General features: G+C 39.5%; 1 protein-coding gene across 13 annotated transcripts in view; it reads right to left on the bottom strand.

Moving 5' to 3' along the window:
* The window catches only part of ADGRB3 (adhesion G protein-coupled receptor B3), an 892370-nt gene that overhangs the window by 550771 nt on the left and 319881 nt on the right, over positions 1–21718 (bottom strand). For 11 of the 13 annotated variants that reach the window (XM_075598089.1, XM_075598088.1, XM_075598086.1 and 8 more), the window contains one exon: positions 7176–7337. The exons of the other annotated variants lie outside the window; for them this stretch is intronic. In XM_075598089.1, the coding sequence (XP_075454204.1) occupies positions 7176–7337 (162 nt within the window). The remainder of the gene's footprint in view (positions 1–7175; positions 7338–21718) is intronic. 13 annotated transcript variants of the gene reach the window in all.

The following is a 21718-nucleotide window of genomic DNA, read 5'->3' on the forward strand; positions in this document are numbered from 1 at the left end:
CCACCACGGACCCACTATACACACTCTGTACCCATTGATTGGCATAGTGGTACATCATACCCATATAATTGGTACAGCTAAACCCCGTTATAACGCGGTCCTCGGGGTCCACCCCGAGACCACCGCGTTACTAACGGGGTCGCGCTAATTTAAAAAAAAAATATGGCCGCCGCATCAGTGTTTTTACCCGCGGTCCCGGCTTCCCCCTGCCACCGCGTGACAGGAGATGGGAGGGGGGATTCCCCTCCGGTCCGGCTCCCCCTGCCACCGCGTGACAGGAGATGGGAGGGGGGATTCCCCTCCGGTCCGGCTCCCCCTGCCACCGCGTGACAGGAGATGGGAGGGGGGATTCCCCTCCGGTTCCGGCTCCCCCTGCCACCGCGTGACAGGAGATGGGAGGGGGGATTCCCCTCCGGTCCGGCTCCCCCTGCCACCGCGTGACAGGAGATGGGAGGGGGGATTCCCCTCCGGTCCGGCTCCCCCTGCCACCGCGTGACAGGAGATGGGAGGGGGGATTCCCCTCCGGTCCGGCTCCCCCCGCCGCAGCACAGGGCCCTCGCGCCGCAATACAGGGCCCCCTGGCCCTGCCGTACCGCAGGGTCGTCCTGCCCTCCCCCCCTCCCCCCCCCATGCCCCCCCGCGCTGCACCGGGCCATCCCACCAGCCCCCGCAGCATCGGGGGCCCCCGCAGCAGCCATCATCCCCCTCCACCGCAGCACCACCCCCACCCTGCAGCCACATGCCTCAAAAATCATCCCCAAGGTAAGGTAAGGCTGATTTATGTATAAGTGTAGTGTGTGTGTGTGTGTGTGTGTGTGTGTGTGTGTGTGTGTGTGTGTGTGTGTGTGTGTGTCAGTGTGAGCAGTGTGTGTGCAGTGTGCAATGAGCAGTGTGTCAGTGTGTGCAGTGTGAGCAATGAGCAGTGTGTCAGTGTGTGCAGTGTGAGCAATGAGCAGTGTGTGTCAGTGTGAGCAGTGTGTGTGCAGTGTGAGCAATGAGCAGTGTGTCAGTGTGTTCAGTGTGAGCAATGAGCAGTGTGTGTGCAGTGTGCAGTGTGTGTCAGTGTGTGAGCAGTGTGTGTGCAGTGTGAGCAGTGTGTCAGTGTGTGCAGTGTGAGCAATGAGCAGTGTGTGTCAGTGTGAGTAGTGTGTGTGCAGTGTGAGCAATGAGCAGTGTGTCAGTGTGTGCAGTGTGAGCAATGAGCAGTGTGTGTGCAGTGTGCAGTGTGTGTCAGTGTGTGAGCAGTGTGTCAGTGTGTCAGTGTGTGCAGTGTGAGCAATGAGCAGTGTGTGTCAGTGTGAGCAGTGTGTGTGCAGTGTGAGCAATGAGCAGTGTGTCAGTGTGTGCAGTGTGTGCAGTGTGCAGTGTGTGTCAGTGTGTGAGCAGTGTGTCAGTGTGTGCAGTGTGAGCAATGAGCAGTGTGAGTCAGTGTGAGTGCAGTGTGAGCAATGAGCAGTGTGTCAGTGTGTGTGCAGTGTGAGCAGTGTGTGTGCAGTGTGAGGTGTGTGCAGTGTGAGCAATGAGCAGTGTGTGTGCAGTGTGCAGTGTGTGTCAGTGTGAGCAGTGTGTGTGCAGTGTGAGCAATGAGCAGTGTGTGTGTAGTGTGCAGTGTGTATGCAGTGTGTGTGCAGTGTGTCAGTGTGTGCAATGAGCAGTGTGTGTGCAGTGTGCAGTGTGTGTGCAGTGTGTGTGCAGTGTGTGTGCAGTGTGTGTGTAGTGTGTCAGTGTGTGCAGTGTGTCAGTGTGTGCAGTGTGCAGTGTGTGTGCAGTGTGAGCAATGAGCAGTGTGTGTGCAGTGAGTGTGTGCAGTGTGCAAAAAAAAATTTTTTTTTTTTTTTTAAACGGGAGCCATGGGAAAACCGCGTTATAACCGAATCGCGGTATAGCGAGGCGCGTTATAACGGGGTTTAGCTGTATATATAAATATACTGTAAGTATATATAATTAGTCTGTCAAAACCAATCCACAATCGACCAGTACATAAAGCGACAAAGACTTGGGTGGTTTGGCCACGTCTGCCATATGGACATCACCAGACTACCATACTAGTGCCTCAACACCACATGACCCATAGGCTGGAAAGTGGACCGAAATGCTCCAAAGAAAACGTGGTCGAACCAGGTGGCGCAAGATCTCAAACCGCTTCACTTCACAGTAGCCAAAGACCAAAAAGCCACCCTAAATCGAGATCAATAGCGTGGAATCACTAGAGACATATTGAACATCCTGCTGCTGGCCCCCACAATGCATCGCTCCTTACCTTATAAAAGATGAAGCAATGTCATTTACGGAGATATATACAGTACCATAACCATATAATATGGGCATGATAAGCCACTACAGCAGTCAATGGTCAGTCTTATAAAAATACATGTAGTTCCAAAATACACAATAATAAAACATACACAAGGATCTAAACACCACAATTCAATAAATAAAAGCACTAGCCAACACATTCAATTAATAAAAACAATAACCAACAAAATAATTAAATAATTTTAAATAGTACCAACAAAGCAATTAATTAATAAAACCACTAGCCAACACACTGATTCATACCAAGGAGCCAACAAAAGAATTAATAAATAAAAAATGCTAAGCAATGGAAAAAATACATAAAAACAAGCCATCCAAATTACAAAATATTTAATCCAAACAATGAAGAGAAATAGACAAAAAAGCACTCAATAGAAAACAAGCATTTGCCAAAAATGCATTGGCTATCACTGTATTTATCTGTACCCTAAACAGACACAGATTAATACATTAGCAGTCAATGGGCAATGAAAAACATTAAAAAAAAGAAATACAATAAAAAAACCTGTAAAAAAAAAATAAATAACATACATTCAATATTTTACTTACCTTTAGAAGCGTTGGCCCTCCGAATCCAGGAATATCAGGAAGCTCTCTTTCCGCGACGTCATCAAACTCAATCCAACACCATACACCTTAAAGATCTGGAACAGGTAACACAATTCTTCTTTCTTTGATCTTCTATCACCTTCTTCTTTCTACATCTGTCATTATTTCTTTTTTTTCTTTAATCTTCTATTGTTATCTGTTAATCCACAAAGCCCCATGGTAAATCCACAACACAATGTTGTCACGTCAGCTTCTTGATGTAAAATGAGGCGTCAAGACCTTAAATATGGTCTGTGATGTCACATTTTAGGTCAGATGGTAAAGCTCCAATCTGATTGGACACTGTATCATGTGCCCGCCTCTTTTTTTTGTGAAGGATGTAACGTCATCTCCAAGGGAGATCCTTCAAACCACATGGCCATATCACATGGTATTAGAGCCAATGGAATTGTCTTCAATCCCATTGGTTGCTGTACCATGTGATAGGTTACTTTAGTTCAAAAGGATGTGACATCATCCCTTAAAGTGATGTCATATCCTTTTGAACTAATGGGTTGCAATGCTGTGTTGCAATATATTCCAAATTAAATTTTTTGATACATGATTGGTACCGCAGGCCAGCGGGGACCCATGGGGACCACCCGAGGACCCCCGGACAATCACGGGGACCACCCTCGGACCCTGGGACACACACGGGGACCACCTGAGGACCACCTGAGGACCAACAGACACCATGGGGAACACCCGTGGGGACCACCTGAGGACCCCCAGATACCCGCTGGAACCACCTGGACAACCACTGACCTCTGTTATCAATCCTGGGTATAAAAATATAAAATCTGGTTTTATGTTGGGGCAACATATTGTAATGTTTATTGGGGGCAGAGGGGGTGAATGAAAGGCCAAGTACCCGCTTCACTCACCCCCTCTGCCCCCAATAAAGCTGTTGTTGTTCCTTAACCCCTTCCTTGCCTTAGCGGTTAGCCGCTAAGGTAATGAAGTTGAGTGTAAATGCATGATACTAATTGATATCAGCTCCGGAGACTCCCGGCATCAATCCGATGCAGGAAAAATGCATTAGTCCCGTCTCGCCGCTTATCAGCAGCTTCCCACCACCCTCTCGCCAACTTTTCTGGCGATACGATTTTGAGAGGAAATCTCTATTCTAGAGCCGCAATTAACCTCAATAAGCTAATCAGGGCTACTAGAATAGCACAAGTTTGAAAACCTGGCGATAAGTGGCAACAAGTAGCTTATCGGTGCGTGTTTGGTGATTTTTTTTCCCGCCAAATAAATTTGCCGAAAAGCTCTCTTATCGCTGACTTATCGGGGTTTACTGAATAGCAGTAGGCTTTTTTGCCGAAAAGGTAGCAATAAGTGGCTTATCGCTTAGTGCATAGGCCCCACAGTCTCTGATCATTTCCTCTTTAAATTCCTCTCCCAGCTTCCCATCAAATTTCAGATTACCTACAAAGTTCTCCTACTTACCTTTAAGTCTCTCCACTCATCTGCTCCATCCTATATATCAGCTTAGAACTCTCATTATGTCCCTGCTTGACTTCTGTGCTCTACCCATAACTGTCTCCTCTACACCCCTTGCACCTCTAATGCTCTCTTTCACCTTAAATATTTTTGTCTCACTGCACCTTACCTGTGGAACTCCCTCACACACATGTCATATGCTAAGCTCCCTCTCTCCCTACCTTCAAGACAAACCTTAAAACTAATTTCTTAAATTAAGTCCAACACCAACAGTCACTCTTACCATGGTGGTCAACCACTGCCATCAACAGTACATATTCCCTCACCTGTAAATTTCCTAACATTCCACTTAGTTTGTTAGCTCTCTGGGGAAGGGACTTCGTTTTCTATTATCTGACTTTATTGCACTTATTATTTTAATTATTATTATTGTAATTATTATTATAATTCCATGTACTGTATTGTCTCTTTGTAAAGTGCTGAGAAAACTGTAGGTGCTACATAAATAATGACATACATACAGTACATACATTTTTAATTGTATACAAATATACCTATACCTAATAGGATACATTTTAGGTAAGGATTAGAATAATTCTAGAACTCTCAGAATTTATCTACATCAAGTATATTAATTAGTTACATGAGTAGATTTCAACTATTCTCTGAAAGATCAGGTTTAAACGATTTAGTAAAACAGAGTTAAGTGAGCTCAGAGATATTTAGTAATGAACACAAATGAAAGAAAAGCATATGGGTTGATAATATAGCAGATCATTATCTTTGTTTATTCAACAAAATTATTAAATAAAACAAAACCAGTGTTACCCTACTCAAACTAATGTATGTAAATAATGATAGAATAAATGGAACAAAAAAGTAGATATTTATTTTCTGAAGAGTGCTGGCCTGAATTAATGTTGTGTTTCATGTTGGAACTGGAGAACACACAGGAGTAACCCTGTAATCCAAGTTGGATATACTACTTAGGTAAGGTTCATCCTGAATTACAAGAACATCAGCAACCTCCTTAACAATACAAGGTATTCAATATGGGGCAAGCTGTTTGGACCTGGTTTTCTAAAAGATTTGCACAATGTTTATGTTGTATGATTTAAAAGGAATACATTATATCCCCTTTCCTTAATAAGAGAGAGTGTAGGTATGTAAATTAAAAAGTAATTGCATACCACACACTATTCACCACTGGTTATTTGATTTATTTTTGTGAAAAGGTGAATAGAGATAGCTTACATAATGCATTTGACAGTTTTAAAATATCCTTTTATCATTTCATAAGTTACAGTACAATGAAGTGTTGGATAACATAATGTAAATATGGAATAAAACCCATGGACCTTGGAAGTGTATTTATCTAAAAATGTTTAATACAAAAAACTCCACCAAAGGTTCCATTGTCAGAGAAACGCATGATCTGAGTTTTCTTATGACTCCAAATACTGATTATTCACTGATGCTGAAGTGAAAAGACTATTATTGGAAGTTTAGAAATGCCAAACTTCTTTGTAGCTAAACACTCTCATTCTAGAGCTTGGATGGTATTCATATGATATTGAAAGTATTATTTTACTAAGCTTCATTTGTGAGAAGTACAAACCCGATTTAGCAATCCAAACGAAAACAACCCATTTAAAGTAGGTGGTAAAAAGCGCTCTGTAACTTTAAAAAGCATGTGATTAAGATTAGTTATACATTCTAATTTGCTTGCACTTCTAAAATTTATTATCATCAGGTAAGAAAAAAACTGTCCAAAGAAATAGTAAATCTGCCTAGTTCTGTACTACTTACACCTGAAAGTATCAAACAAATAAATTTAGCTGTATTAGACGCAGAGCTGTAGCAATGAAACTGTGGTATACAGTATTGTGTTTGAAAACAGCAACAAGCAATGTATGTTACATTACCTCTAATATGCTTCTCTGTAATCTGTAGTAAAAATGGAGAACACGAGTGTATACCAGTTCTCTCCATATCCTCCTTTATCTGTCCCATTGTGTCATGTCATACAGTACAGTGGTTAAATTGCAAACAATGATTTCAGGTAGTGCCATGAAAATGTGTACACATTTATATGCGACACCTAATGTAGCGTGAAAAAGACGGAGCTTTAGATGTAAGTAATGTGTCAGTTGTATACATAAATATAACGCACTGACATACACTGTACATTCATTGTAGTTTTTAAGAGTATGTGAGTACTGCAGTGCAGCTTTCTAGTACTAAACATATTATAATATTACAGTGTTATGAAGATTTTCTCAGACGCAAACAGGGAGATTTATGTTATTACCATACCAATGCAAACCTTAGCACCAATATAAACAATATGATTGTAATTTGTGTTGCAAGAAAACAAACAAATGTAATGATTACATGTTTAAACGAATTAGGTTATCATATGATACTCATGCTTACAGCACAGCAACTGCTTCTCTATACTAGGACTGCTAAATAAGATGCAGACCAATTCGGAAAGTAGAGAGTATACTGGCAATATAGTGCCTTAATCATAATTAAATGACAATAGTAATTTATTTTGGTCCCTTGATCACAGATAAAATTAAACAACAACTTAAAGTTAAAAGGCAAATTTAAAAAATGCCAATAACCTGTGCAGAATTTTCTTTATCTTCTGAAAGAAAAGATGTGTAAATTGGATGATTTATTGCATATACAGATTATTTAATAAACATACATATGAAACAAACTATAGAGAAAAAAAAAGAAAAGAAAAGGTTTGTGTAAACTACTTGGCATCATACATTTCGACAACATCCAAATTTATATTTATCTGCTTCTAGCACTACCTGGACAGAGGGCAGTGTTATTGCAAACCCTTGTTTCTCTTAAAGGGCTGCTGCAGTGTGTGCCGTACGGTGCTACACAAGTTCTGGTTCGCACCTGCGACCCTTGACCACAAGTAACTGAACATGTACTCCATTGGGACCACTCTTCCACACCAGATTCACCTGTATACAAGACAACAAATAAAAATGAATACAGCCTTGAGTATCAATATGCACTGCAGTAATATTAGTTAATTTGAAGATATTACAAGGAGAAAAAAAGTTACGTGCAATGACATGCAGTCTAGGCCTTTCAGTGCTGGTGGTGCCTGCTACTCTATGTAATACACTACAAGCCACTCTCGCACTGAAATTGTATAAGTGCATTGGGGTAATGCTCAATAAATACAAGGATAATGTTATACTGTACGTTGAAATCCCATAATGCAAAGTCAATTGGTTTATTGTTGTATCACTCATGCTGCCTCTCAAAGCAGAAAACCTTATTGAGCATTTAAAGCTTAACGTAGGACACCAGTTATTGTACACATTATATTTTAATGCACGTGTTACTTATAATTCATGTACATTTTTACAATAAATCTCATTTTACGTGATGTGGAAATCTACTATGTTGCATGTATAATAAAAGTTAAAATAGTTGTTAGTTGTACTTTTATAATTCCCCCCTTTGAGAGAGACCTACAACAGATCGCAGAGCACTTGCTTACAATTATTATCACAGCATCATTTTTATCCTTCTATTCTTAGAAAAAAAAATGATTTCCTTCTACTCTTTCTCATTGGGTTGTAATCTTCTGCTTCTGCTCTGAACTAAACTGCAGGTCTTTCAAGTACAGAAAGAGAACTGCGTGTTTTATATAATTGTGCAGAAAAGCCTCTGTTCATTTGAGATTAAGCCAAATAATATACTATTTTGGTATATAATTAGATTCATTAGTAGTCTAAGAAAAAGAACAAAGGTTACTCTTAATGCGAAATTTAAACTCTTACATTTGAATCTCCTGTTTTAGAAAAGACTGTGAAATGTGGCTTTAACATACAGGGTTGGCAATTTTAAAATTGAAGACCTACAAAGAGCAAAGGAAAGGTTTGCAGTTTGGCGTTTATTATGTAAATCAAGTCAGCCTACTGGAACTTCAGATACTATACTTTCCCTACATATTGTAGATGTCTCTGTGTGAGGAACTTTTATTCATGGGAAATATGCAACATTATGGTTTGGTCATGTAGTAACAGATACCATAATCATATGTGTACATGTACAGTATAATACACACATGCAATACACACACACACACCCATCCATGCACATGTACATGACTTTGATTATGGTACCTGACAATTTAAGATCATTCTATAACTCACTTACTATGTTTTCTGTTAATAGAATTTACACATACAAAATAACTAAAATAACCTAAGTAAAATAAAACAAGATAGTGCAATATAAAGCCACATTGCACAACCTTTTGTGAAATATAAGATCTACTATGTTAAGTCTAGGAGTTCAAACATCATATTAAACAAACCCTTACTCTCCTCGTGAGTTTGCTATATATTTATATAGGGACCTCGACACGCTCTTTGCTTGGTATGGGACTTCAATAAACAATTCTATTATAACAGATTCACTGCTGATATAATTAGTTAATCTATAGGTGGACTATTACACTGTCTATAATCACCAATTCTTTACAGGGCATGGACCAATCTTAAGGACTTTCATCTTCTTTAACACTGTGAAACCTGGTCTACCTATAAGACTGTATATATATATACATGTAGAGGTATCAGTACCGTGTTAGCCGAGCTTCAATAATAAAAAAATAAATAGATGATACCGTTCTGTGGCTAACGAAATGCCTTTATCTGTGTGAGCTTTCGAGATACACTGATCTCTTCTTCCGGTGATGTTACAATGAATGAAGCAAGCAAAAGGTATACTTAAAAACAGTGTCTCTTGGAATGTTATCTGTGCTGGTCCTTCCCCCGGTGTGGATGTGTTTTATGGCTAGAGGTGTCAAAAGGTTCCTGAAAGCAAGTGATGTAAGAGTGTGTGTGTATCTGTGTGAATATAAACAGATTCACACAGATACACACACACACTCTTACATCACTTGCTTTCAGGAACCTTTTGACACCTCTAGCCATAAAACACATCCACACCGGGGGAAGGACCAGCACAGATAACATTCCAAGAGACACTGTTTTTAAGTATACCTTTTGCTTGCTTCATTCATTGTAACATTGCCGGAAGAAGAGATCAGTGTATCTCGAAAGCTCGCACAAATAAAAGCATTGCGTTAGCAACAGAACGGTATCATCTATTTATTTTTTGATATGTATATATAATCCACAAGAGGCCAGTCAGCACACTGTAATGAAGCAAAAAGCAGATGCTAGTCCCATAGAGAAACACACAGAATACGAACCAATCCAAGGACCAGTAAAGAGACAGCAAACTGCACGGGGTTAATCCAAAAAAAAACCTGTATTCAAAACATAGACAAACGTAAGCCGACGTTTTGGTCCCGCATGGAGACCTTCCTCAGTGCCGTGCAACCAACAAGTGATAGTAACCATACATATATACCCCCACCCATGATGCACCACAACAAAAAGAACCAATCACCAACATGTAATCAAGAACGGTATTCAACATAGCTGTGCTCTGAGCCACATCCCCCAATACCTGTAAGGCAATTGGTCATCTGCAGCCACGAACAGGGAGCAGGCAATCCCGTAATCAAAATAGCCCACAATGATACTCATGCCCCACACACCAGTGTCAGTCTGACAGCGCGTCGCATGTCAGGCATGCGCAGTAGAACTACAAATGCTGGAGGCTGGAGCGCCAAATAGGATCAGGCTCCGCGCACCACATTAGCGCACGGAGGCCACGCTTAGTGTCCCTGGCAACGTAGGACACTGGCAAGCAGCCTGCGCATGCGCAGTGTTAAACTCTGCAACTGACAGCAACACCCATTATCCAAACACTGACTCAGGGCAGAGAAAAGGCAGACAGCAATTGGCTCATCATATACTAAAAACAGAGCCCTTAAAGGAGATAACACAGGGTATCAGAGCACAATCTATAGAAGAAACCAAACCTGCAAAAAACAAACAAGGGAAGTGTGGGTGTGCAGAGGATGTGAAACAATGGAGAGCTAGTGACATATACACATAAAGCATAATACATTACTTGGTCATTGTATAACATAAACAAAAAAGCATTTATAGATAACAGCCTAATTGAAGCTCCTCATTGAGGCCTCCAGGAGTCATAGTCCGAAGCTCGTAAATTAGTCTGGCCTCATGTTGTAACAGAGTCTTACCCCTATCACCCCCACGCGAGGAGACCGGAACCTGAAAAATGGGCATGAATCTAAGTGTAGCCAACGAGTGTCTCTTATCTTTAAAATATCTAGCCACAGGAAGACATTTCAGATCCATGTCAACGACATCACTCAAAAGGGCTTTTCTAATAGTTGAGCGGTGCATAGCCATGCGTTCCTTTAGCATCCTAAGTTTTGCCAATGTACAGCAATCCACAAGGACACCTAATAAAGTACACCACAAATTTTGATTCACAATTTTTCAGGTTCCGGTCCCCTCAGGTGGGGGTGATAGGGGTAAGACTCTGTTACAACATGAGGCCAGGCTTTACGAGCTTCGGACTATGACTCCTGGAGGCCTCAATGAGGAGCTTCAATTAGGCTGTTTTCTATAAATGCTTTTTTGTTTATGTTATACAATGACCAAGTAATGTATTATGCTTTATGTGTATATGTCACTAGCTCTCCATTGTTTCACATCCTCTGCACACCCACACTTCCCTTGTTTGTTTTTTGCAGGTTTGGTTTCTTCTATAGATGTGCTCTGATACCCTGTGTTATCTCCATTAAGGGCTCTGTTTTTAGTATATGATGAGCCAATTGCTGTCTGCCTTTTCTCTGCCCTGAGTCAGTGTTTGGATGATGGGTGTTGCTGTCATTTGCAGAGTTTAACACACGCATGCGCAGGCTGTTTGCCGGCGTCCTACGTTGCCAGGGACACTATGCGTGGCCTCCATGCGCTAATGTGGTGCGCGCCTGATCCTGATTGGCGCTCTGGCCTCCAGCATTTGTAGTTCTACTGCGCATGCCTGACATGTGACGCGCTGTCAGACTGACACTGGTGTGCGGGGCATGAGTATCATTGTGGGCTATTTTGATTACAGGATTGCCTGCTCCCTGTTCGTGGCTGCAGATGACCAATTGCCTTACAGGTATTGGGGGATGTGGCTCAGAGCACAGCTATGTTAAATGCCGTTCTTGATTACATGTTGGGGATTGGTTCTTTTTGTTGTGGTGCATCATGGGTGGGGGTATATATGTATGGTCACTATCACTTGTTATATATATATATACACACACACACATACACACACATATACACAGAGTGTACATGTGGTATGTTGTATAACCAGAAAAATTGCTGAAACTGTTCACTTTTGGCTGTACATAGATGGCTGTAGATCAAATGGAGGGGTAGATCCTCAGAGCTCTGGTAATTTTGACCTAATACCGTTACGTTCCCAAAAGATGTAACATACTTTTTTTACTTATTATTATTAACAGGGATCCTCAAAGCTAATGAGAGTCAAAGCTAACACCTGTTATTCAAAGTAGTGAAACTGTGTCAAACTGTGATTTTCATGTCTCAGAGACTCATTCTCTAATACACTGCATATGCTGATTGGTCAAACTTTAGGGTTCGTCATTAAGGCAGCACTATTAACGGTGATTTTCATGTGTGTAACCAAAAGCTAGTGCAAATCTTGTTATATTAAGAAATTGAATTTTTTTTACATTTATTAACTTTTCCACTTAATTATATGGTATTAATGTAATAATGACTACATAACGTATTGGTGTACAATAATGTATAACTGTACCTCAACAATATAAATAAATATATATATTTTTTATTCACATACAATTAGAATAAATTAAGGCAGTACATCCTTCATTTATTTAATTGTACAATAATATAAATGTAATATTAATATATCTTGTTGAGGTATGTATTGATATACATTATTAAACACCCATACGTTAGACAGTCATTATTACATTACATAGTTACATAGTAGATTAGGTTGAAAAAAGACATACGTCCATCTAATTCAACCTATGCTAAATCTAACAAATACTTTATCCTATCTCTGTACTTACTTATTGATCCAGAGGAAGACCTTTCTTTTTCCCCATATGAGATGTCACTCACAGTATCATCCAATGATATCTCATAAGGTGAAAATAAATTCCTTCCTGACTCCAAGAATTCACAATCAGATTACTCCCTGGATCACCATCCTTCCCATATTTACTTATTTGGTATATCCCTGTATACCTTTCCTTTCTAAAATGATGTAAAACCTTTTTTTGAACAAATCTATTGTATATGCCATCACAGTCTCCATGGGGTAAAGAATTCCACATTTTAACTGCCCTTACTGTAAAGAACCCTTTCCTTAGTTGCTGGTGAAATCTCTTTTTCTCCAAACTTAACGGATAACCCTGAGTCCTTTGTACTGTCTTTGGGATAAATAGTTCTTTTGAAAGCTCCTTGTACTGTCCCCAAATATATTTGTATATAGTTATCATATCCCCTTTTAAACGCCTCTTTTCTAATGTAAATGCATCTAATTTAGCTAGCCTCTCCTCATAAGTTAGATTGTCCACGCCCTTTTTTTTAAATTTGGTGGCTCTTCTCTGCACTCTCTTTAGTTCAATAATATCTTTTCTAAGGAGTGGTGCCCAATATTCAAGGTGTGGTCTTACTAATACTTTATAAAGGGGCATAATTATGTTTACTTCCCTTCCATCCATTGGCCGTTTAATGCATGATAAGATCTTGTTTGCCTTTGCAGCTACTGCATGACTTTGGGCACTATTGCTAAGCCTGCTGTCTACAAGCACTCCTAAATCCTTCTCCATGAAGGATTCACGCAATTTCTCCCCATTTAATTTGCAAGTCGCCTGTTTATTCTTGCTTCCCAAATGCATAACCTTACATTTATCTGTATTAAACCTTATCTGCCATTTACCTGCCCAAGTTTCCAGTCTCTCCAAGTCCTTCTGGAGAGAAATTACATCCTGCTCTGGTTCACCTTACACAATTTAGTAACATCAGCAAAGATGGAGACTTTGCTCTTGATGCCAACCTCAAGGTTATTAATAAAACTAAATTACATAAAATATTATTTCACACAACCATGACACTTTAATCACTGAAACCCATAATTTTATCATATAGTTTATGATGTGTTTCAGACCTTTATATGATCGCTAATATGTATCTTTGTATAACATGTAACTTTTTATAATGAAATTGTTAAGTCCTATACTCATTACATGGCTTTTAGGCTATTCAAAGAAACAACTCAATGTTAATCAGGTTCTGGATGTAAGGACAGCTTTGGGAAGGTGATAAACATTGCAGTGTTATTATCACGTGCTAACAGTAAGGGTGGTCTTAGGATCTCTGTTGTTTGGTGAACTGCTCATTACCATATGATTTGCATATGAGTAATCCTAAAGTATGTTAAAATTTATCGTTCCCTTATTTTGAAGGGAAATGACTGAACATCGTGCTAAGAACCTTTCGCTTTGGGGATATGCGTTACAGATATCGATACGTTAAAATAGAAAACATAACATTAAAAATATAATGACCTTCTGAGGCTCTACCCCAAAGACCTCAATGAGTATTATTGGAAGAGATAAGCTATATGTATATAATATTGCAATGCCCGTTGCCAGGGAGCAGTACGACAAGTAATGGAGATTGATTTGCTTGCTACTTATATATTGAAAAAAGGAAAAGATTTAGAAATGCCACAAAATATAGAAGGCATTATCTGATGGCAAACGAAAGAAAATGAATCATGGGGAAGATATTTAAAAGACAAGCCATAGATAAAAGTGAAAGTATTAGACTGTGTGTTCCATCAATGCCATTGACATATATTGTGGGGTAACCATCTCCTTTGTAGAAGGGCTTATAACATTGCTGAAACCTAATGCATTGTAAGGTTCTGTGGAATTAAAGGATTTAACAGCATTACAGTAGTTTTATTCTATTATTATTTTGCTGAAATTGTATATTTTATAGAAAAAGATTTGCTTTTTAGTATATCTGTCACATATATGCTGAGGGGAATTTTGCTGAACATTTTTCCGGATAAATCCCATTTGTGTACTAAAGTGATACACATGATTATAGTATTATGATCTTAGTTCTTATTAGCAGCTTGCTATACAATAAAGACTTAGGGGCCTATGCTATAAGAGTTCATGAGCCACTTATTGAGCACTTATCGGCCAAAATGATATTCAGTAAGCCTCGATAAGTGTGCAATAAAAGAATGAATCGCCAACATTTTGAGCCTTCAAAAAAAAAAATCGCCGATAAGCCACTTATTGGCAGGTTCTGAAACTGGTGCAATTCTAGTAGCCCCGATTAGCTTATTGAGGCCTATCGAGGCTAATCGTGGCTCTAGAATGGTGAGTTTCTCCCAAAATCCTCACGCCAGGAAAAGTTGGCATGAGGCTGGAGAGAAGCTGCTGAGAGACGGTTAGATGGGACAGAAAAAAAATGCTTTTTTCCTGCATCGGATTGATGCCAGGGTTCTCCGGTGCTGATATCCATCAATATCAGCACCAGAAACCCACGGCATGAATCCCATGCAATAAAAATGCTTTTACAGTCAACTTCATTACCTTAGCGGCTAACCGCTAAGGCAACGAAGGGGTCAACCCAATCCCGCTACCCACCAAGGGCCAAATACGCCCTTCAACCCCCCTGCTACCCACAATAAACACTAATACCCACCTCCTCTACCCCCACATGATTGATACAAGAGGCCGCGGGTGTCTGGGGTTCCTCAGGTTGTCCCCGCGGGTGTCTGGGGGCCCTCGGATGGTGCCAGGTGTCCGGGGGTCCTCAGGTGGTCACCCGTGGGTGTCTTTGGGCCCTCGGATGGTCCTCGCTGGCCTGCGGTACCAATCATGTGGCCCAAATGTTTTTTCCAATACATTGAAAAAAATAAACCCCCTCCCCCCAACACATACATTACAGTAATGGGCAAAATAACTATTATCCAGATATGGATAATTGCTCATTTGCCCATTATAAAATAAAGCATTAGCCAGCCAGCATAAATAAAGTAAATAAACCTTTCTACTTAACCCTGCCAACATGAAGGGCATCCTCATCAGCATACTCCAGGTCCATGTCATCCGATGCCAGCAAGAATACATGAAAAAATACAATCTAATGGCCCCTAATCCTTTAATCACCTGTATTAATTAATTAATCCCACCCTCCCCACGCTACCCACCCGGGAGGCCTAACCACTCACCCCGAGACCACTATACCACCCTCTACCCATTGATTGGCATAGTGGTATATCATACCCATGTAATATGGGCATGACAAGCCACTATAGCAGTCAATGGTCACCCTAATAAAAAAGCATGAAGGCCAAAAATACACAATAATAAAGATATACACAAGCACCTAAAAATCCCAATTCAAGAAATAAAAGCACCCTGCAATCAATGTAATAAATAAAAGCACTAGCCAACCAATTAAATAAATAAAAGCACTAGCCAACCAATCAATTTAATAAATAAAAGCACTAACCAACAAAACACTTAATTAATTTAAATCATTAGCCAACAAAACAATTAATTAATTTAAAACGCTAACCAATACTAAAATGGACTAAAAACAAGTCATCTAAATTTCAAACAATTGAATTCAAACAATAAAAACAAATAGAAAAAATTACAATCAATTCAAATCCAGCATTTGTCAAAAAATGCATTGGCTGTCACTGTATTTATCTGTACCGTGGCACAGCTTAATACATTATCAGTCAATGGGCAATCACAAACATAAAAAGAAAAAAAATACAATAAATAAACCTGCAAAAATAAAATTACATACATTCAATTTTTTTCTTACCTTTAGAAGCGTTGACCCTCTGAATCCCGGCATTTCTGCAAGCTCTTGTACCACATAGTAATCAAAGTCAATCCAAAGCCATCCATCTTGAAGATCCGTAACAGGTAACAAAATTCTTCTTTTATCTTCAATCACCTTCTTCTATCTTTTTCTGTCATTATTTCTTTCATTTCTTTAATCTTCTATCTTCTTTCTTCATCTGTCAATCCAACCCCATGGTAAATCCCAACGGATGTTGTCTCGTCGTCTTCTTCCTGTTAAATGAGGCGTACAGGCCTTATATATGGCCTGTGATGTCACATTTTTAGGTCAGATGGTACAGCTCCAATCTGATTGGACGCTGTATCATTTGCCCGCCTCTTTTTTTTTAAGGATGTGATGTCATCTCCAAGGGAGGTACGTCACATCCTTAAAACCACATGGCTATATCACATGGTATTACAGCCAATGGGATTGAAGACAATCCCATTGGTTGCTGTACCATGTGCTAGGTTACATTAGTTCAAAAGGATGTGATGTCAGTTTAAGGGATGATGTGACATCCTTTTGAATTAATGTAACCTATCACATGGTAAAGCAACCAATGGGATTGTCTTCGATCCCATTGGCTGTAAATCATGTGATATAGCCATGTAGTTTTAAGGATATGACTTACCTCCCTTGGACATGATGTCACATCCTTAAAAAAAAGAGGTGGGCACATGATACAGTGTTCAATCAGATTGGAGCTGTACCATCTGACCTGAAAATGTGATCTTACAGGTCATATATAAGGATTGGACACCTCCTTTAACATGAAGGAGACGACGAGACAACATCTGTTGGGACTTACCATGGGGTTTGATTGACAGATGAAGAAAGAAGATAGAAGATTATGGAAATGAAATAAATAATGACAGAAGAAGGTAGAAGAAGATGATTGAAAGAAGAATTTTTTTACCTGTTATGGATCTTCAAGATGGATGGCGTTGGATTGACTTTGATGACGTCGCGGTACAAGAGCTTGCAGAAATGCAGGGATTCAGAGGGTCAACACTTCTAAAGGTAAGTAAAATATTGAATGTATGTAATTTTATTTTTACAGAATTTTTTTTTATATTTTTTTTCTTTTAATGTTTGTGATTGTCCTTTGACTGATAATGTATTAATCTGTGCCCGTTTAGGGTACAGATAAATATAGTGACAGCAAATGCATTTTTGGCAAATGCTTTTATTCTATTGATTGTTGTTTTTGTTTTTCTGTTTATTGTTTGACTTAACTTTTTGTAATTTGGATGGCTTGTTTTTATTTCATTTTCTGATTGTTTAGTGTTTTAATTTAATTATTTCTTTTGGTGGCTACTTGTTTTAATTGATGTGTTGGCTAGTGGTTTTATTAATTAATTGATTTGTTGGTTTGTGCTTTTATCTATTGAATTGCTTGTTTGGCTAGTGTTTTTATTTCTTGAATAGTTTGCTTGGCTAGGTGTTTATTGAATTGTATTTTTATGTTTTGGAATAACAAATTTTTTATTATTGTGCTGTTTTGTATATAGATTACTGTTATTGTGGTGGCTTACTATTAGGCTTTTTAGTTCTTTTATTGTTAGAGTGTGTAGGTGCTTGTGTATATATTTTATGATTGTGCATTTGTGGCTTTTTGATTAGGGTGACCATTGGCTGCTATAGTGTCATATCATGTCCATATTATATGGGTATGATGTACCACTATGCCGATTGATGTCTACAGGGTGGGTATAGTTGTCCCGTTGTGGGTGGTTAGGCCTCTCAGGTGGGTAGCAGGGGAGGGTGGGTTAACCCCTTAATTACTATAGCTGTTATTTACCCGTAAGGTGATTAAGGGGTAAGGGGCCCTTATATTGTATTTTTTCCATGTATTCTTGTTGGCATCGGAGGACATGGACATGGAGTATGCTGACAAGGATGCCCTTCATGATGGCAGGGTTAAGTAGAAAGGCGTATTTACTTTATTTATGCTGGCTAATGTTTTATTTAATAATGGGCAAATGAGCTACTGTATTATCGATATCTGGATAATAGTTATTTTGCCCATTATTGTACTTTATGTGTTGGGGGGCGGGAGATGTGGGGTGTATTTATTTAAATGATAGCAAAAAACAATTGCCACTGGATTGGTAACGCAGGCCAGTGGGGAACCGCAAGGACCACCCAAGGGCCCCCAGACACCCACAGGGACTACCGGAGGACCATCGGACACCCGCGGGGACCACCAGAGGGCCCACAAACACCCGCAGGGACCACTTGAGGGACCCCGGACACCCACGGACTCTGGTATCAATCATGTGGGGGTAGAGGAGATGGGTATTAGTGGTGTTGTGTTTTTAATGTTTATTGTGGGTGACAGCTGTATAAATATAAATTTTAATACTATTGTATGAGCAGGGGGTCTCCGGAGCCGAACCGCATTGATTTAGGTCCGGGGACACCTGCTTCCCAAGAAACAGACCCTGTTATGGGGTGCCGGTATCTCCAATGCATTTAAATTTCCCGCGTCACATGACCGTGGGAATAAAATGCATAGGAGATACCAGCACCCCATAACGGGGCCTGCAACTCAGGAAGCAGGGCTCCCTGGACCTGAAATCAACGTGGTTCTGCTGCAGTGATCCCCTGCTCATCTACACTAGTAATAACATTTATATTAAAAAATATTAATTTCAGGCGAGATTTGTGCAGGGAGAGGTGGCTCTCTCTGAGCAGCTCTCTCTGCAGCTGAAAGAAATCACTGGAAAAGGCTTAAGAGAGGTGCTCATCACGTCGCCGGCTACTCGCCAGTTTTGGAAATTTTGCTATCATAGGTAATCGAGGCTTTCTGAATACCGTGATAGCAACGCTAAACAAAATGGCGATTTAAATGACTCAGCGATTTTTTTTTATGAACGCTTATAGCATGGGCCCCTTAGACTCTCTTGATACTCAATATGGTCCACCAGGAGACTCCGTTTTTTTAAATCATTTAAATATCTAAAGAATTTAAGAGTATATAACTGTTCACAAAAGGCACTTAAACTGTGTCTGGTGAACAATTGTTACCAGATCTATATAAATTCAATTTGCTTAAATGTCTATTTTTGTATGTATTCCACATTCTGTGTAATACAGATAACCAGTGCCACTGAGCACTATTGCTGTACAAAATGTCACAATAAAACCAACATACCAAAGAATTCCCATAGGTCTTAATGGAACAGTAGTGTTTGCAAAAACTGCAAATTGGTCAATAACATGGGTGATATCTCTATATACTGTAGTTGGTTTGTTTTACTTCAGTTTGGTGTTCCTATATATTATTATGGTTTAATGATGTATCTTTTGTTATCGTAACCTCTTTTTTTATATTGGACGTACATTTTAGGGATGGTAGGGATAATAATACGAGATTTCATTTTCTTTCACTCACAAACTGTATCATACTTTTTCTTCGCCTTTTTCGTTTGTCTCTTGTACTGTCTTTTTGTGAGTTTAATTTTCATAATTTAGGAAGATTTGTAGATAATACAAGTATAATCAATTTGTACTGGAATTTTAACGCCACATAATGAAAACTTTTCAGTTCTTCATAACAGTTCATCCATTGTAAAATAGTACTAGTGTGTTGATGTATTCATTTTTCCTGCATACAGCTTCCTTGTGCTTTTTGAATGATTTACCTAATATGATGCAATAATAAGCAAAAGCTAATATAAAGCAATGCTAATATAAAATGATTTTGATTATTTAAAAAGTTATTCTTCTGTGTAAAGTGGATCAGGAAATGGAAATTAAAGTCATGTGCCTGCTCTGGCAATTATGATAATCATTGACTTGCTTTTTCTCCAAAAAATATTCTTCTCACAGGTTTTAGGCCCGAATTCAATATGCTGAGAACCTGATTCATTCGTTAGAGAAGCTGTGAACTTTATTCATTTGGATAGACTTCCAAGCTTCCCTGATACGGAAAGTCATTTCACAGACAGTATATTGAATATGTGCCTTAGTTTGTATAAAATATATGTTCCTCTGGTCTTTAAAGCAGTAATCCGTTTTTTACAGGATGAAAATCAGAGGGACCCAGGAAATTAAAATCTATTTCCAGCTCCAGTTTGGTTCCTGAGATACTTAAAGCTACAGACGGGACTAAATACCCTGCATCAAGAGGGCCAAAAGGATGATGCAAAGTCATCCACTGCGTTCTCCTATTGGCTTGCATGATGCGGAAGATTTAGAATCCATGAAGTAACACTGGTAAGTATGTCAGGAACAGGGAGGTCTCCTAATCCGAAAGAAAATGTGGTTCAGCTCCAAGGACCCCCTGATTCCCATCCTGTAAAAGAAGTGGGGTTACCATTACTGCTTTAAATAATGGGACTGTATGTTCCTACGGTATTTTCTGCAAAGCTCAAACCTTACATGAATGGTGTGTGACATTATGTTCTTAACAGTTACAGCACATTTTGCTACTGTATCTCAAATAAATAATGAACACAAAGTTTTTCTTTTGAATATTTTAAAAATCTTTGTAACAAACTACTCATATCTTTCAAATTAGATATAAATGTATCAAGTGCAGTAACATTAGATTATGTATCAGAAAATGTTGGCTATCATGAAACACATACATATTCTCACTGCATTAGATCCATATCCTTCATTGTACATCAATAAACATCACTTTGCGTGAAAATGTTCATGTTTACACAGAAACATAACAACCTCCACTTGATTAAATTCTGACGATGCAATAATGTATTTACACAAGGTAATAAGAATTAGTGTAACCAAAGTATGCAATGATCGCTAAAAAGTGAATGTAGTAATGATGACAAGATGAGTATTAGTGTATAGTATTACAGCTTCCTGTATTTGTTGAGATAGCGGTGGTGCATCTTTAACATCCAATTGAATGTTGGATTGTATGCTTTGCATTATTTGAACGGTCTAGGACATTTGGACATGGCCATTTTGCCATGATCAAGTGACCGCCGGCGTTTTTCTCCCACTCACCTTGCCACAGGAACATCTCACCGCCAGCCTTTTTACTCTTAAGACCCCCTAATCTTAACTCCTAATACTAACGCTGCCCCCTACCCTAAAAACCTTAACCCTTTACCTTAAAACTCCTTACCCTATTACCTAAAAACCTTAACCCCTTACCCTTTACCCTAAAACTCCTTACCCTAATTCCCTACCCTAAAAATCTTAATCCCATATCCTAATTCCCTACCCTAAAAACCGTAACCTTTAGGGTGCTAAAACCCCTTTCCTTAACCCCCGACCCTAACCGCTAAAACCCTTTAATTTAACTTACCTTATTGGCGAAACGGCCGGTGGCGGAGGGTCCAGCGGCAGAGCGGCTGTGGCAAAGGATCCCTTGGCGGCCAAATGCCGGCAGTGACTTGGTCAGAGCGAGATGGCCACGACCAAATATCCGATTCCGTTGTTGAAACACAAACAAGTGGGAAAGTTATCATTTTTATGCTTTTCACTTTCACCTCTTTTCATAGGGGGGGAAAAAAAGCCTTGTA

Source organism: Ascaphus truei, chromosome 4, assembly GCF_040206685.1.
Source record: "Ascaphus truei isolate aAscTru1 chromosome 4, aAscTru1.hap1, whole genome shotgun sequence".
In the NCBI taxonomy this organism is placed as follows: domain Eukaryota; kingdom Metazoa; phylum Chordata; class Amphibia; order Anura; family Ascaphidae; genus Ascaphus; species Ascaphus truei.